We start from the raw sequence: 19,746 nt of genomic DNA, 5'->3' as shown, positions 1-19,746 counted from the left end.
TACATAAAACCTAAAAATATATTTATTAAAAATTAAAAGATGTATGAAAAGTGTAAAACACCAAATACAATTAAAACGATTAAAAGTACAATTTCTATGGAAAAACAAGCAGTTTCGCCAGCGGAAAGGCAGATTTTTTCTTGTGCAAAGCTGAAAGTTTATTTTTGGTGCCACTTGGCAAAAAGGCACTGAAGGTGCAGAAGCTGACTTAATTCACTATTCTGCTGAGTTTCAAGTGTAAACAAATATGGCTGTTAGGGTAAAAAAAATAGGCTTTGTCGCACTTAAATAACTTTTAAATTGTTGATAATTCTACGACTATTGAATGTAGGTTAACTAAAAGTTTAAGAACCTTAACCAGAACATAAGAACAACTTAATTCAATCATTTTTAAAGCAAAAAGTGCACAATTTACCTGCATATATACTCACTCTGTTATATATATATATATACTTTTGGTGCAGCTGATTGCAACAAACCAATCCTAGGAGGTGCACAACTACATGCTATAGCAGTCCTGTTTACAAAATTTCAATGTTGTGGGGCTACTTGCTTTTGAGTTATGCGAGATACATACATATATACGTACATACGCACAGATGTCATGAAAAAATCGCTTCTGAATCCATTTTAAATCCTTTTTGAAACCTGTTTTGGGGAAAAAGAGTCCTTTATTCTGTCCTTATGTACAGATGTCATGCAAAAACATTGTTAAATTGCATTTGATAGTGGTCAAAATGCATATTTTCATTGAAATATGACACCCAAAATTTTCAAAATTACAACACTTCCTGCACTTCGTACAAGGAAGTGAAAAATGTATGAGGAAGGAAAAAGTAGAATGAACTCCCCCCCACCCTCTGTTTTCTGCTTTGTATAGGAACATAGCTCCAACTTTTTACTTTAAGAAGGCAGATGAAAGAAAAAATGCCAGTAAAATTTAAAATGATAAATGCATAAATATTTTAGTAATTACTAAATATTTATGCATTTTTAACACCATAGTAATTTTTGCTTCCATATGCATAGTTTTATAGTAAATTCCAGAGGAGGGAAAAAATGTTTTGTACAGTGTATGGATATAATTTTATGATGATTTTTAAAGTGTATTTTATTGATTTCAGTTAATAAGTATATTTCCTGATCTGCTTCCATCAAATTCTTCATTTGCTCGGATAAATCCTCCTCTGCATGATATTGGTAATGTAAATGAGATGTGTTCATATGACTCGCAGGCTATTTCAGACTGTAGACAATTTTTGCTTAGCTATTTAGAGGGTGTTAGAAATTCTGCTGATTCTGCTGGATGCAAACTGGTATGTTTATTCTTTACTACGTTGAGTAATCTAAGTTATCAATGAATCATTGTTTAAGAAACAGTTATTAAATATAATTTTATAATTGAATATTTAATTTTTGCATTAAATTTGATTTTTAGTAATTTTTATAAAATGCATGACAAAATGTAAGCTAGAATAAATCTCTAATAAATAACTAACTTAATTAGCAATAGCTCTTTAAATTTCTTCATTAGATTTTGATGTGCCCCCTTCTCGCATTTGTAATGCATGAAAATTTCTGTCAACTGCATCATTTCTAGATTAATCCATACATATGACTTAATAACAGTGATGATGTTACTAATGCGGAACCTAAACCAAAACTTTGACATAACTAATTCGGAACATGAACTAAAAATTTCGAGAACTTAAACCTTTCTCTTAATAGACTGCCATATTGGATAATTGTGCAGTTTTGCTTCAGTTCTCTCATCATTAAGATGCTCGCTCACTAACAAGTCACTTATCTTCTGCTAGCTTTTGTCCATTGTTCTAAAAATATAATCCGTACAAGATTGTGGGATGCATAGCACATCTCCAATGATATCTTCTGAAAATATAATCCGTATAAAAGATAATCTGCAATGAAAAAATATATGTCCTAAGAATTAAATTATAAAGGAATAAAATTATGTGTGGGATTTATGGTTACATGTATCTCAAATATCATCTTTCTAGCTAAGCAGTAAAGCCCCTTGTAGTTATTACAATGTAAAGAACCATCGGCAGTCCATAGCAGCTTTCTCCAAGTCATCCTAGTTTGATTTGGTTTGGTTTATTAGATTACGGCAAAGCACTTGAGGGCTATCTGCCTTAAGGGAGGGATGCCTTCATGAAGACTTTTTAAGGGAAACTGGCTCGTATACACATTACACATGGGGAAAACCACAAAAACACCCATGCAGCCAGCCTGTTCGCGAGATTCGAACCTCTGACCAAACTACCAGTGTTCAGCGACATTACCGCTCGGTCACTGGTGGGCCCCAAGTCATCCTGTTACACATATATATAATAAATCCACTGGTGACTTGAGGATTAGAAGATAGCTGTTAACAATGAGCATTATTTATAATTACGTGGCAAGGCTTTAATGTGTAGATTCACCAGATGATATATTGTAGACAGAATCAATGAAGATAACACATTTATTTATTCATGAGCATTTTCAATAAGCATAAACATGTTCACGTATCATTTTAGGTGTGCTTATCATGCCTTCCATACTTTTATATAATGGGTTGCATTTTAGAACAGTGGACACAGCGGAATAATGTGTACACAAATGTTGTCAGTAGCAAGCAAGGTGAAGCAGGGGGAAGAAGGACATACAGTAGCTCAATTATTTATAAGCTCTGGATCTATTATCCAGCTGAATTTTGATTGGCTATGAGATAGCTACACTGCCGAGAAATTTTGACCCATTGCAGATGGTAGAAGGAGGGAGGGACATGTAAAAATCTAAAAAGAAAATTTAAAGGTCTAATTGCCAATAGTTAATAATTTTGTTATTGATTTATTTTTACATTTTATGTTTTACATATTCCCCCTTCAGTGAGAAAAAGCTTTGAAAGCCTTTTGAGAAAAAAGCATTATGATGTTAGCAAAGCAAGAGAAATGTGGTGGGTTTTCTTATATCTTAAAATATAAAACATATAAAAGTCTAATTTGGAAATATTACAGCATAAAATTAGAATGCAATTTGAAAGTCTCTGAAATGTAAGTTTGGAAAAGTTCTTTCAGTCCTTGAATAACATTCTTTAATAAATTTTAGAATTCTGGTGTTTTGAAAGTCTGTTCTAAAATCTATTCAGTGTATAATCCATATATTTGAATTATATATTCATGAAATCCTATAAAAATTAAAAATTATTTATTTAGTATAAAACAAAATTACACGTTCTTATTTGAAATCAATAGACAGTAATAAATACAACACAATAATTTAATAATAAAACTCTGATAAAAATGGGCATGTGTTCACCAAGCAAATCAGTGTGACTAGCTGCTGATGGCTGTGGGATGAATGCTTGTATACAATGACACATGTTACTTATAAAACGTAACTAGATTTTAGCATTTTTTAGTAAAATCAAAGCTTCAGTTTAGTAAATAATTTAAAATTTAAATAAAGAAATAAAATTTCTTTTACATCATGTACGGGTAATGAAAAATAAATATACAAAAATTAAAATTCAAGTTAAAATAAATAACTTGTGTAATCAAATTATGTCTTAGAAATTTAGTAAATGTAATTTTACACTACTTTAAAACAATGATTTTTAAGAAACCTTTTAATTAAAAAAAGCCAGATCTCGAGGGGGGAAAATCAAATTTGGAAGTATAATTGTCATAATTAAATTTAAAATCATCAGAGTTGTTTAGGGAAGGCCTTACTTAAAAAATTTATAACTATTTCTCATTAAATTTAACATAATTTGAAACAGCTTTATTGATATTATGATTTTTATTATTATTATAATATTTTTTAAAATTAAAACTGGAAGACCTCACAGCTTTGTCTAAATACTAACTAACATATCCATCTTATGAGCAAATCCAAGTTAACAAATTGTTGTATGTATTTTCACCAATGGTTGAGGGGTGCTCGCAGCATCTACTAAAATGCCTCTGTTCCTTGTTTAAAGACAGTGCCTTTTTGAACTGCATTAAAAAATTTCATTTATTTAAAAAAATAAAAACGCACTCTATTATATAAAAAAATAAGAATAATTCAATGAAAAATTTCATTATTTCATAAGGGAGTAAAAATTTTCTCATAGTATATTCTGTAACATTCAATTACTTTTGACTTTCATTTATCATATTTTTATATTATCTGTATTGATTTCACTTCTTATTATATTACTCATAATCAGTTTCATTGTAATAATTCAAATTCTAAAATTATTAATATTTTTTAATTAATTATATCATTACAGTATTCGCTATCAAAGTATTAAATATTTTGTATATTATACTGAAAAAAATTGTATCGTATTCTACACCATATTTTCAAAAAACAGGTGATTCATTTAAAAATTTTTAACAATTGAAAATTTTTCAACATGAATTCAAATTATGATTATATATCTTAATGACGATCTCTAAAAGTAGTTTAAAAATTCTGAAAATTCATTACATAATTTTATTAAACATAATTATGAATAATTAAATTTTTTGATACTGTTATTGATTTTGTATTTATTTACTTTGCTATTTTTAATAGAATTGTTTCATTTCCCCATGCAACGCTGCCTGCGAAAAATTTGAAGAGAAAGCTACGCCGGAAAAATAAAAAATGCAGGACCACGAGCATTTAATAAATAGATATCTCGTAGTTGCTTTTGCTATCCAGAAAAATTGGGAAAGTGTGAGAATGTGCTCGTGCATAATAAAAAGTGTATAAAAGCTGGAGGGAAACATCTCAGTTCAGTTCTGTTGTTTAGCAGTTGTTTACTTATTGCTATTAATGATTGTAGCACATTTGCGGTGAAATCCAATTCTCTTTCTCTGTTTTGAATTAAGTTCTGTTGAGCGTTTTAGTAGTTTAAAATATAACTACTGTGAGGTATTACAATATTGTACGAATATCTCAGGAAATTTACCATTTTGTTTTATTTGTTTAACAATAATAAATTTTATTCCCTTTTCATTGGACTTGTGCATTCAATTCATTACAAACCTATATGCATTCAACAATACTATGAAATTTTAATTTTATATTTTCATCAAACAGTGCTACATTTAAAAAAAAAATATAGTAACAAAACTACATTATGTGTTAAAATTTCAGAATAGAACCAATTGATAAATAAATTATTCATATCATTATGATTAGAGAAAGCAGAAAGGAAATATCATCTAGCACACAGTTCAAGCATAATTTCCACTCCTGTACCACTAAAAACGAACCTAATTTAATTGCATAAGAGCCAAAGGAAGCTACACAGTTCTGTGACCCTTCACAGCGTTTTTGAACATATCAGCAGATTACTTTTATTCTGTAAATGCTAGGCGTGAATATTTTTTTAAGAACTGGTAAGCATGGCAGAATGATGATAATTTTTTTTTTCACTTCTGAATACTGAGGAAGTGGTTTAATATAATTTCCATTCCGAGGATTAGAAGATGGCTAAGAAAGGCTTTAATACGTAGATTCACAAGATGACATAACAGAGACAGACTTTATGAAAACAACATATTTATTTATGCATGGGCATTCTTGATAGGCATAAACATATTCACATATCATTTTAGGTGCTTATCACAGCATCCACTCTTGTATATAACAGATTACATTTTAGAACATTGAATGAAACAGAAAATGAATATGCATGTTGTCAGCAGGAAGTGAGGCAAAGCAGGGGTGAAAAAAAGTGTCACAGCCTCCAGTGGAACGGTGCTTTGGTACACCAGGATACCTGGGCCGAAGGCCCTACCCCTTGTAGAACGTTCTTAACTTTGTGAATGTTGACAAGAAATAATCTATTCATTCTAGAATTTGGATAAGCTAAACATTAAGAAACTTCGTTAAAAAGATTAAACCAAATGATTAAAAAAATATTTTTTGAAAAGTGAGAAAAACTAGGGAATAATTGATTTGTAATATTTAAGGATAGATAATACACTAATAATAGAAGGTTAGACCAGGTCATCGAGCTGATGATCAAGTGGTGATTAATGAAGCATAAAGCCCAAAGTAGAAAGTAATTACTCCCTACTAGTGTATTCCATAAGTTGCTGCACAGTCTGGAACACAGTACGAAGTTTCTACGCAATATTAACATTCCGAAGAAACTGAATATATCCATGATGAGTTTGTCTAGTTTCTGGATGTTCGGGCTGGATAAGCATGAGAAAAGTCCATCAAACATGCTAGGCACAGAGGTTCGTCTATTCTTAACTTAATTGCTGCATTTGGTCCTACTAGTTGTCTGTGCTGCAGGTTTGTCTGTCCTACGTAGCTCAGGGAAATTCTCTGCTGATCCTTCAGGAGCAAGTTGCCGCTGTGGTCTTGGTTGTGTTTTCTTCGCAAATCTCGCCTAGTAAGTCTCACACCCACAAAAGCTGCTCACGTGGTCTTTGGCGCAAGTAAATGCAGCGTGGCTTTTCATTCATTTTTTTGGACACATGTTGCTGCGGTGCAAATCTCCACATTTGGCACAGCACACAGGATTGTTACACAGATGCTGTGTATGTCCAAAGGCCTGGCAGGGAAAACACTGCACAGGCCTTTTCCTCGGCTTCTACTTTTCGACACGAATGTCGAAACTGAACATATGGTTCAATTGAAAGATGTGATTACCTTCAATGTTATGCTTCAATTCAATGAGCAAGATAGGCTGCTTCACCCGAGCACCAATCTTAAAGCTTGAGAACTGCTTAACTTTCACTACCGAAAATTTTCACCCGACCAGATCATTGTGAATCGCCTTTTCCTGAATCGATGCCAGGAGATCCTTAATGATCACCCTGATATTTCTCTCGTTCTGAAGCTGAAACGTATGAAACGCAATGCCTCTTTCACTTTGAATTTTCGTCATTTTCTTGAAATCAGCTTCATTTTTCACATGCACATGAATCGACCTCAACTTAGCACACGATTTGTGACTTTCGGTACAATTCTGGGCGAAAAAGTCGTCGATCACTAACCAATCAGGAGTGTCACTGGGGAACAGAATGGGCAGGGGCGTGTCAACTGCTGGCGCTTCTCCTCCCTCCTTCTCTGTGCTGGTTTGATCTAAGACCTGGAAACGATTGCCTTGCGAAACGTTCATCTTTTCCACAACTTGCGGCACCTTTGCTGTTTTTTTGGGTGATTGCCACTCAATATCTGTCTCACTTTTCCTTTCCTTATGCTCAGCAGGCTTCTCAGGAGTTTCCCGCATTGTAGTCTCCTTATCATGTCGCCCATTCTCTGATTCTTCCATAAATGGTAATCTACAAAATTCCTCCCATGAAGAAGCTCCACATATGCCGGCCAATTCCATCAGCATTTCCATCCTTTGGGCCTTAGCCAAGTCATCCACAGACTGACTGCTAGTAGAGGGTTCTTCACCTTTCGCATCCATCACTTTCGCCTTCTTACTTTTATTTTTTATTGGCTTCTGTTCTAACAAAAAGTCTTCTTTCCTCAACGGGAAGGTTTTGTTTGACTTAAACGAGACTTCAGATTCTCCTTCGCTAACTTCCACATCTGAATCTTTGTTCGTCCAAAAAGACATCTTAATTTACCCGAAGGTAAATCTTAATTTACCCGAAGGTAAACGAAAACTCAGTCACTGACTGTCTATGGTTACTGGGTCAGATACGTTAAAAAATATAAGAGATCCGGTCTGCGAACTACACACCTGCAGTCCTCGACTCGCTCACAAAAAGTGACACAGAGTAGCTCAGCTTTTTATAAGCTCTGGAAATATTTTTTCCATCTGAATTTTGATTGGCTACAAGATAGCCACACTGCTGAGAAATTTTGATGCATTATAGATGCTAAAATAGGGACATGCAAAATTTTCAAAAGAACTTTAGAAGTCTAATTGCAACTTGTTAACAATTTTGTTAATGATTCCATTTCATATTTTATATTTTACATATATATTTTCATCTCCTTTAAGAACATAAGATATTTAAATAAACATGTATGATAAGAATCACATAGAACTGCTTTAAGTGCACCTTTTCATTTACTTTTTGTTTCTTTTTTTTTTTATTTCATAAGTTAAACTAAATAGCTTTATCAGTTTTGTCATTAGTTTATTTGCAAAATTTGTTCATTACTGTAAAGTTAAAACTTTATTGAAAGACTAAAGTTGACTAAACATAGTTTGATTCTTTAAAAAATTTATCAATTAATTTTTATGGTAAATAATGACCAAATACTTCTGTGTTGTAAGAAATTATGGAAAAATAATATAAATCATATTATTCTGAACAATATCTTTTATCCTAAGAAAAGGACAAGATGTCTACTTCCATTCATATATCTCTTTTACTGAGTACAGAAAAAAAAACCTTCATCAACATAATTTTTAGCTATTAATTAGGTTTTAAAATATAACTGTTTATCATTATTTTATTATTACTTTTTGTTTGTCAATATTAATATCCTTTATATGTTGCTCTTAAACAATATGAATGATGGTTTATTTGACATGGAAAAATATTTTAATTCTTTCAAATTTTAAACATTTTACCTATGTGGAAGTTTTATGGCAACATTTAGTTTTAAATTTGCAAAAATTTGAAATTGAATTTTTAAAAACAATTCCTTTAAAATGTAGTATTTTTGGAGTTTTATGTAAATAAAAAAGCAATATATTATTGTGTGTTTTTTATTATATGTAAGCATCCATGTGCAGTCAACCTCTGTGTAATAATGCTATTACTTTAGGAAGTTGACACAGCACTATTGAAACTTTACGCTGAAATGGATTATCCTGCTCTTTTGTCATTTTTAAATGGTCCAGACATTGGATGTCAAGCTAAAGAAAGTGTTGATGTTCTTACTTCTCATGAAAGATATCATGCCTTAGCTTTGTTTCATGTTAAGTTGGGAGAAAATGACTTGGCACTTAGCATCTGGGCAAAGTTTGTATATATTGGCTATAATTATTAGCAATTATTGAATCACAATTTTATAAATATCCATTACTATTAGCCATTGCATGTAGAACAGTTTTTCTGTTTGCCGATTTTCCTTTTACTGTTTCGAAAACAAACAAGCAAACAAAAAATCAAACTTTTTAATTAAAAAAAATTTTTTTCCCCAAAACTTTCAATTTTTCCATTGCTTTTAAATATTACTTAAAAATTACAAATTTGTGAACTGGAATTTATTTAGATTTCAAATTGTAATTTTTTTTATCTATTGACTTACTTAATTTTACTTTGAAATACAGGAATTATAATATGAATATTTTCCTTTAAATGTGATTATTATGTACATATATAATTAATTATGTATATGTATATGTATATATATATATATATATATATATATATATATATATATATAAATTGCACTTTAAAAGTCATGTTTAAATTAATTTCAGTATGGCATTTCAGTGTATATTTTTATGAAAATGAAAAATTCTTTAGAAATTGCAATAAATAATATCAATAATGTATTATCATGTTTTATATATATTAACAGAAAAATGTTTAAATATCATCTCTTTAGATGGTTTAATGCTAAATGTTTGTCAAATTTAATTTCTTATGTTCAAAGAATTATTAAATGCTGCTGTTCTAATTTTGTGATGAAAAACGCATTCTGTCAGTTATCTTTTGTTACACTTATATCTGACTTCTCTTTATTTATGATCTCTTCCATTATACCCTCCAACATTATTTCAAAATATTTTGCAGTCTTTTTATTTTCTCCCAATGCTGCTATATTTCTTTGAATTTTAAGATTCTGTCAATTATAAGTCTCTTTGCATAATTTCTGTACCTGTAACAGAACAAAAGCCTTTGATTCTAGACAAATAAAATAAGCAAATATTTCTTTGAATTTTAAGATTCTGTTAGTTATAAGGTTCATTGCATAATTTCAGTACCTTTAATAGAACGAAAGCCTTTGATTCTAGACAGATAAAATGAGCGTAATAAAACAGTGAGACGTATCTAAAAATATTTTTAATATTTATTTTTATTTTTTAACAAATCCATTTAAATAAATAATGTAAAAAATGAGTTATTTCAGAATAATCATTAATTCAAAAACTTATGATTCATAGATACCACTAATTCTAAGAACTGACCTATTTTTATAACTTTTATACAAAGAGAAAAAGTGTGCCTTAAAAATCAAAGAATTATAATACAGTCAAAAGTCGTTAATTCGGACACCCATAATCCGGAATGATCTATAATCCGGACCTCAAAGCTAAAAACTTTCTGCGCATGCGCCGCTTTGGCACAAGCGTTTTACGCGTGCGCGTAAGGCCTTGACTACTGCGCATATGCGTGTGCGCAAGTGCAGAATACGTTTTAGCCTGCACGTTTAATGTATAACGGACGGTGTAAGCTAAAATTATCTAATTATCTATTTCACTTAATGTTAATGATTGCGTTGTTCCTTAATCTTCGAATTGGATCCAGCTTATTATTTTTTGCAGACTGTAAGAGCAATTTTATATAAAAGTAAACTTGAACTTTCGATTATGTCAAATAGAATTTCCGATGCTGGAACTTTCAAAGGATCTACAAAACAAAAGTATATTTCGATGTCCAACAAACAAAAAGTGGAATTGCTGCAAAAAATGGATAAAGACATGAAGAATGTGACAGAGAGGTTAGTGAAAACGAAAAAATTTCGATTGACAAGTTAGTCGGTATTCTCGTCACAGCAATTAACGGGACTTGAACAGCAGAACTTTGTAACTGAACAAGAAATTATGTCTGTTTATAGAATTAAAGAGAAAGTATTATCACATAAAATGAAGCAACTTAAACAACTTACATTGAAAGAAATGTTTAATAAAGTAAACAAATAAATATTAAGCTTTTTTTTTTGTGTGTAAATTTTGATACCCTTTAGATCATAATTGTTCTTTATTTCATAAATTACGGTTTCATATTTTTAATTTTAGAATTTCTGCATGCCATCTTACGAGATTTAAAGTGATGATCTATAATCCGGAAAAATCAATAATCTGGAATCGCCGAAGTCCCGACGAGTCCGGATTAACGACTTTTGACTGTATTAAGTTATATTGATTTATTTTTTGAGGGGGGGGAATCATCTTAAGGGAAATCTGTGTTACTTTCAAGTATATACTATTTCTGGTATTTGCAAGGTAATTTAATACAATCAAAATTTGCAGCAATACATCTGTATGTATTTACTTATAAATATTTTTTTTAAATTAGCTAACTCTTTTCATTAACATGGATTGAAGTATGATGGAATTGTCAGAACATTTATATAATAAAAAAATTTTAATGATATAGTAAGCAATCTATCGCTTTTAGTTATTTATTTTTTAGATGAGTTAAAATGCTATTTATAAATGTAAAAACAAATCCAAATGATTGGGAATATATAAATGAAAATAGTTCTATCAATTAACTTAATAACCTGTTACAATTTTAATTCTCTTAAATTTAAATTCTTCTAATTTTACAAAACAAACAGTTTTATGAGTTGTTCAACCGTATACATTAAGAATCTTGCACAGCATTGCCATAAAATAGTCATCACATTTATTAATGGATGTACATCATGCTTCAGTGAGATAACGTGTAAGCACCTGTGGTGTGGTACTCCATATTTCAGTAGTTTCATTAAAAAAAAAAAAAAAAAAAAAAAAAAAAAAAACAATAAAGCTTTTACTATATTTGAACGTGCAGTAAAATGGTGAGGGGGGGGAATGATTAAAATAACAATCAATTTAGTGACACCATCTAAAAATATAAATTAATAACGAAAAGCTGCACATCACATACCACATCATTATCAAAAATTTTATACATCAAAATTGGGGGGGGGAATTCTAGAGAAAAGTTTAAAATTGTACATTTAGACATTCACTTTAACTTTTGAAATCAAGTTATCAATGTATGTTAAATAAACATTTGTTAATCAATGAGGAATAATGTCTCAGCTTATATTATTATTATCATCATCTTAATATTAAGTCTCAGCTTATCAGCAAAAATTAAAACTAATGTTTGGATTTATGTCAGAGAAGCTTATTTAAATTTAATTAACATATTTGTTTTATGTTTGCTGAAATGATTCTAACTTTTAAGTTTTGTATTACAGTTTATTTAGCTTGTACATGAAATTATGAACTAACTAGTCATACAATATTAAAATTCTAATTAATTTTTTTATTTGCATCACCGTAAAATGATAAAACTAAGTTATTGTAAATGGCAAACAAAACTGAAAATAAGTAATCATGCTGTTAGTAATTTAAACTGGGCAAAAAAGCATGTGTAGCTCGGCATAAATTTTGAATAAAACTCTGTTGATTTTGAGAACATTCAGGAATGAATTCCTCTTTTTTCAGGAGCAAAAGGAGCAATAGACATTTCATAACAAAAGCAATGAAAAGGATAAAATGAAAGTACATCTAATGCCATTTCTCAAGAAAAGTAGTAATATACTATAAAAAAGCTGAGATATGAGAATTTCAAAAGCATTGAGAAGAATGGATTGGAATTAATGTCGTTAGCTAAAGAAAATAAATTTTTATGTATTTTGAAAAACTTCAAGGAAATTAGTTTACCAGCTGAAGAAGATTTATGGATAATATTTTTAACCAGAGCTAAAATTATGATTAAAGGCCTAAGTGTTATTAATTAATATATCTTTTATGGTACTTAATGCTTAATATATCATTTAAGCATTAAGTACCATAAAAGTTGTTATTAATAATTATAATAATTACTGTATTTGACGGCTTATAAGATGCACCCTTATGTAGAAGGCCACACACAAGGAAAAAATGTTTCAATAGTCCGCGCGGGGTACCACAATAACTTAAAATGCGGTTTCTTTTAGTTATCGCGTTTCGTAAAAGCCAAATAAACAATCCTTGAATGCAATTACCAAACATATTTTTATTACGGAAAATTAACAAACGGCAAGCTATTTTAAACATGATATGTAAATTTCAATAATGAATAAATGAATAAATGACAAGCAATCAAACATAATACAAAATATAGCAGAAATAACAAAAAACACAGATTCAAGGAAAATGTTGCCTTTCATGAAATTAGACTTTAAACACTTTCAAAACCATAAAAATCCTTTTTACTATCATCATCATTGAAAACGAGAATATCGTCATCACTACTGTTTCCGTCATTGCTAGTATCACCTACGAATAATGCGTCATCTTCTGCACAACATGTTAGAACTACCGTATATTGGGTTTTTTCATGACCTGTGGTTTTTATGGTTATTGATTTAGACCCTTTAAAAACTCACAGTCTTGTTGGATGGTACATCAAATGTGAATGGAATTTCATCCATATTTCCTATTTGACCGAGCTCAAAAGAAGTTTTCTTGCATGCATTCATAACAAACCTATGAAATGCTAGTATTTTTTCTTCAGAATCTGCTGTCATTTTCTGTGCAATAGTTGTTTTGTGCGCATTGATAAGCCTTGCCTTTTCATGAACCTGAAGCACCAGCCCTCAGACCCTGAAAAGTTCTGATTCCCATGTTTTTCTGCAAATCCTTTGTCCTCATTGATTATCATTTTAGTTGAAACACTTATCCCAGATTTCCTCTTATCTATCTCCAACATTTTTACAGCATTTTTAAGTTCAGGCCAAGATGGAGCTGGGCATTGAAGGTTATGTTTTTGTTTTTTAGCAGTCTTCAGTTGATCTTCTTGAAAAAATGATACGTACTTGCAGTCGCTAAGTACATATCATTTTTTCAGTAGGTGGTGGACCGAAATGCCTTGCTGCTGCTCTGTTTCCATGTACTTTGTAGTTTAACACTCCTAATTTATACGCAATTGTATAGCTTAATCTCTTGATTCCAGTAGTCATATTTTCCAGGGTATTTTTTTAAAACAAATAGTTTTAAGCACCGATACCAACACGTTAATTCTGAGTAGCACGATACCGACACGTGTGTCGGCTGAGTCAAAAAAAGTCTATGTAAAGAAGGAAAGGCTCCATAGACGTAATGTGACCGTCGAACCTGTTCGAACTTCGACATCAGCTTCGAGCTTGGGCGCTTTTTGGCGACTGATATTTTACGCATGCGCAAAATAATTATGGCAGATGTAGAAAAAGTTATGTGTGTCTAGACCTTTATGCGGGCTAAAAATAGCATTCAGTATTGAAAGTTAACCTGTGTCCTTCACGTATAAGACGTAGGTAACTTTTTTGAGACCAAATTTAGGAAAAAAAGTGCGTCTTATATGCTGTCAAATATGGTAAGTTTGATAATTGAATGAAAATCAGGCATAAAGCTAAGAAAACACAGATGAAATAAAAAATTAGATTGCTGTAATACCAGTTACCAAAATGTATCGAATGAAGTTTGAGAAAAATGTCAAATAAAGCAAATATCATTGGAATAGAAGATAGGATATATTTTTAATAATTAGGAAATGAAAAAATTTTTTATCATGAAATCAGTTAAATTTATGAGCAAAAGAAAAGAAACCTTTTTTCCCTTTTCTGTATTACCCTCCCCCCCCCTTTTTTTTTTTTTTTTTTCTGGCGTGTAGATGAAAATGTGATGTGAACAAAATATTTTTTTTTAAAGTTTAATGTACATTAAAATTAATAATTCATGTTTCAAAATCTGGAGAAGTGTAATATTAGCTGTAACAAAATGAAAGAAACTACACAAGAGGTGTAAAATAAGATACCTTTCTGGTAAAGCTATACGATTTGGTACTTTTTTTTGTTTTTGTTAATTTTGTTCTGGCATATTTCATTGACACCCATTGCCATCAATTTGGTTTGGCTTCTTTCCTGGTAATTAGTTTTATAGCCATCTCTCATTAAATCTTTTTTTTTTTTTTAATTGCAATGGATTTTACTTCTTCAGATTTACCATGGAAAAATGGTTATCTTGTTTCTTCAAGAGAGAGAGATTCTTATTGAAAAAAGATTGTGTTTGACTAAGTACATGAAATTAAAATGTGATTCAAAGCCAGAATGGTTAAGCAACCACAAACATGGTTTGTAGGACTACATATTCCTTTTATTACTCCTGATTCATATGTGTCAGGAAAGTACAAAGTTTTGTTGACTGAAGCTTGTTTCAATTGCATCAAAACATAACAGATAATTGGAATAATTGCATGAGAGTCTCATGAACTAGTTCTTGTTATCATCCTTGTAAAATTGATGGATGTTGCGAAATTGTTGAAATTGATGAAAGCTTAGTCGCAGAAAGAAAAAAAGTAACATATGCCATGTCTTTCTCCCACAATGGGGTTATAAAGGATTTTGCTATAAAATTAGAAAATATTTCCGTGTTTTCCTGATGATTATTTTTCATGTAAATTCGAGACAAAGGCATAGGGAAAGAAAGAAACCAAAATGAATATGTGTGGCTCTGAAAATGAGTGATGTGGTTTTAAAAAAAGTATCCAAAATTATATGAATATTAAAATGAATAAAAAATTGATATAATATACATGGTATAAAAATTAATTATAAAAAATGATTGTGCTAAAGCAATTTTAAAATGATTCAAAAATCAGAAATATAGTAAAAATGTAAAAAAATAAAATGCTAAAAATGAAAACTGAAGCAAATTTGTCAACAGTAAACTGTTCAAGAAATTAGTCCTGTGTTCTAATACATTGAAATGGAAGTAATCCTCACACTTAAAATGATGACCTTGTAGTAGATACTGAATTTTTAATATGCTGTAGAAGAATATTGCATGGGAACCATAGCTGTAACTTTTATTCTTAGGCATTACAATAACAGTAACTATGCTTAAAAAAGATATTATATATATTAGGTGTTAATTTACAGTAGGCGAACTGAAGTAAGTTTTTTCATTAATTTCCCAATTTGTATCATTTGTTTGATTAAAAATATGTAAGAAGTATTCAGTATTTGTTTTTACTTCTTTGAAGAAATTTCTCATAATTATATTTTATTTACATCAGCATGGTACAGTAATACTATTAGACAATTTATAATTTGCTTATTGAGGAATATTCATAAAATATATTTTGCAACACATAATCTATTATTTATAGTTTTTGTACAGTGTTAACTTTTTCATTAAGTTAATGTATAGTATTCATGATTATAAAAATATTTTTAAGTAATGTGAACTGAATTGTTTAATTTTTAAGTTCTGGGTTCAAATAATATTAATTTTTGTATAAAATCTTTGGGAAAAGTAAGGAAATCAAAATGCTTAAACTTTGAGTAATTAAATTAACCCTGCCTTTAACGTACTAGTCAGATAACTGATTAATATAGAAAATACTGAGATTCTTGAATTGCTGAAATGTTTTATTACTTATGTTTCACTGTCAGTTGCAAAATAATGTTTGTCTCCCATCTTAGGTTTTCCATTAAAAATGTTTGATTTTAATTTTGTATTAGATTTATTGTGTTTATTTGCATGTAAAATAATGTGATATTTCAGTCTTTAGAGTCTGTTAATAGACTTGCATTATCATTTATAGATGCAAGTTTACTAATGTAATAAATTATATAATAAGCTGTGTAAAAGGTTTTTAGAAATACCCTACAAAAATTATTTTTCTTAAATAAAAAATTATGAACAGTGCAATATGTTATACCTTAAATATATTGCATATTCGTAAGGATGTAGTATTCCTCATTTCTTTTAAGTAAATATGTTTCCAAGTACTCATTTTTTTAAATGCATTATCTACTTTTTACGGTTGTATGTATGCTTTTGATTGCTGTTAAGTACATGCATTTATGCATAATACTTATTTTACATTTATTCTTAATTTTTAATACAATATTTTTTCATTATATTAATTATTTTTAAAATTACAGAATTATATCTGAAGAGTATTCAGACTCACAGTATCCAGGATTATCTCATTTTGTAGAATTTCTATGCAAGTAAGTACACTCATATATACATCTATCAAAAATTATGAGTTTTGTTTTTATATAGTATAAGGGACATATGTACGATTTAAATTTTTTCCCCGGAAAACATTAAAAATTGCACAAGTATGTAATTATACTTATAGGACTGTATATTTGAATTTAGTTTTGTGTGAAAGAAAGATAATACTTGAACTTTTAAATATACAGTACAAATTCTGAAATTCAGAATGATCTGAAATCCGGACCTCTGGACCACCAGGAACCATTTTTCATAAAAAATTTTTATATGTTTTATGGATATGCATTTGATATTTTTCCATTGTAAAACAAGTGGAGAGTTCTGATTCTTAATTTCGTTTTTGAACTAAATAAAATGCCTTCATGTTAACCCTTTCAGGATGGGCGTCCCATCCACGCATCGCTAGAGACTACATTCAGAGGACAAGGGATGCGTATTCGCATTTTAAGCTGGAACGTTTTTCTGAAGGCCACTAGATGGCATTCTATGTTCATTACTTTTGAAATTAACACAGTTTTAGGTTCCTGACCTTGAGTTTGATATATTCTGTCTGACTTTGGCATTTTACTCATCAACTGTTGTGAGGGGGGGAAGCAAAAGCGTAAACAGAAGTGGGCTCTTTAAATTGCTGCGTGCTAATGTAAATATTCGCGTGCCTGATTTATATCCAATTCCTTTTTTAATTCTATTTTTTCCTTTACTATATACGGTCTTCCAGGGTTACCCAGTCAGTTTTGCATTGACTTCAAATATATTCCCGTTTTTTCTCTTTTTATTTCTGGAAGTCTTACCTCTTGTCTATTATGGCGCCAAGGCGCTATTTATCAGAGGAAGAATACCCTCGTATGGTTAATGAACCATTTACTAACGCAGATAAGAGTGATGATTCTTTTTCTAAAGATTTAAAAAGTGATACTTTTTCTAAGAGTTAGAAAGTGATACTTCTCCGTGCTTCCAGATTTACCACACTCAGTCTTCATTTTAAATTTTGTTACTTCTTACTGTAAATAGGCTTTATTGTGTTGTTTTATTAATTTTAGACTGTATTGATGGATTTTATCAATTAAAACTTTGGAATAATTTGAATAGCGCTTCCGAAAATTATTTTACAAGATAAGGAAATTTTTAAGTATATTTTCATGTAAAATTAAGAAAAAAACGTTATTAAGTGCTAATTTTAACATATATAAGAGCTCAAGTAATAATCTAAAATGATACCAAAATTTATGAGGCTAAAAGTGAAACTTTTTTTTTTTTTTTTTTTTCTGATTTTTTTTTTTTATAAAATTAGGCTTAGCGATGCAAAACCTCCGTCCTGTACGGTGACTGCATTCGATTCCCTTCCGCCCCGCACGAGCGACTTAAACAGAGGTGCGCCGTCGCGAAAAGGTTAAAGAAACAATAATCAAAGCCAAACATTCTGCATAAAAATCCTTGATTTTACATTTATTGAATAACTGTATTCGTGATGCCAACCTAGCAAATCATAATTTATTGTTTTTTTCCTGTCATTATTGTGGGACTACTAACATAATGCCAGCTTGACGAATGAGTCACACAATGACAGGGTTCGTAGCGGTCCTTATAAGTGCTTGTAAGTCCTTATATTTGAAAATAAAATATAAAGGCCCATTACCAAAGCCGAAACTAAATAAACAACTTTTCTTCCAAATATGGAATGTCAGATGGTGAATCATACTCCCGGAAATAGCTTTTCCCCTTTCTCTGCATTAACATAACCTTTGGTGTGCACGAAGAGTACAGACAGGTGCCCGTCGTTCTATTAGTCAAAGAAATGCGAAAGCAGTAGAAAATTCCGGTACATTCGGCATTCTTTTCCTCCCACCCAAATACTACACACGTTTGAATTTCTATCAAGATCTTAATAATTTGCATTCTCGGTCTGCTTGGTCAGTTCATATTCATGTTTATTATGATCGTTATACTTATATTATGAGCATATGTATGAATGTTTATAATAACGTAGTTGCAGTAACTGCTGAAGTATAGTAAACTTTCAAAAATGGTTGTGTTTTAACACAGATTAGCTTTCTAAGGAATAATATTCGGAATGGCTTATATAAAGGGAAAGTAATCGAGTACAGTCAAAAGTCATTAATCCGGACTCGTCGGGACTTCGGCGATTCCGGATTATCGATTTTTCCGGATTATAGATCATCAGTTTAAATCTGGTAAAATGGCATGCTGAAATTATAAAAGTAAAAATATGAAACTGTAATTTACGAAATAAAGAACAATTATGATCTAAAGGGTATCAAAATTTACAAAAAAAAGCTTAATATTTATTTGTTTACTTTATTAAACATTTCTTTCAATGTAAGTTGTTTCAGTTGCTTCGTTTTTTATGTGATAATGCATTCTCTTTAATTCTATAAACAGACATAATTTCTTGTTCAGTTACGAAGTTCCGCTGTTCAAGTCCTATAATTGCTGTGTCGAGAATAACGACTAATTTGTCAATCGAAATTTTTTCGTTTTCAATAACCTATGTCACTTTCTTCGCTATCGGAAGCGAATTATAATGACGAGGCATTTGATTTAAATCATATCAAAGACGGAGTACATCGAGATGAAATACTACACTGAGTAAGCAATTATAAGCCAAATAAAATAAAAACGTCTGCTCTTAAGGTAAGGATAGTGCTGACAAATCAACTTCCAATTCATTGCACGCCGCCGCCGCGTTAAAGATAAACAAAGTTTAGATAAACAAACGTTTAAGTTTAGATAAACAAAGAATATGCCTTTATCCATTTTTTGTTTAATGGACTCCGAAAGATACTTTCGCTTTGTATATCCTTTACATATTAGTAAATATATAT

At 30.3% G+C, this 19,746-nt stretch overlaps 1 protein-coding gene across 4 annotated transcripts in view; it reads left to right on the top strand.

Moving 5' to 3' along the window:
- LOC118198788 (transforming growth factor-beta receptor-associated protein 1-like) overlaps positions 1-19,746 on the top strand; it is a 214,021-nt gene that overhangs the window by 93,007 nt on the left and 101,268 nt on the right. For all 4 annotated transcript variants that reach the window (XM_085814824.1, XM_085814826.1, XM_085814825.1 and 1 more), the window contains 3 exons: positions 1,125-1,316; positions 8,731-8,927; positions 16,825-16,893. In XM_085814824.1, coding sequence (XP_085670950.1) covers positions 1,125-1,316; positions 8,731-8,927; positions 16,825-16,893 — 458 coding nt within the window. The remainder of the gene's footprint in view (positions 1-1,124; positions 1,317-8,730; positions 8,928-16,824; positions 16,894-19,746) is intronic.

The sequence above is a fragment of the Stegodyphus dumicola genome, chromosome 4 (assembly GCF_044657685.1).
Source record: "Stegodyphus dumicola isolate Sdum_Otavi_A_Nest chromosome 4, ASM4465768v1".
Classification (NCBI taxonomy): Eukaryota; Metazoa; Arthropoda; class Arachnida; order Araneae; family Eresidae; genus Stegodyphus; species Stegodyphus dumicola.
The sequence above is the reverse complement of the archived record's forward strand: the minus strand, read 5'-3'. Positions and strand labels throughout refer to the sequence as shown.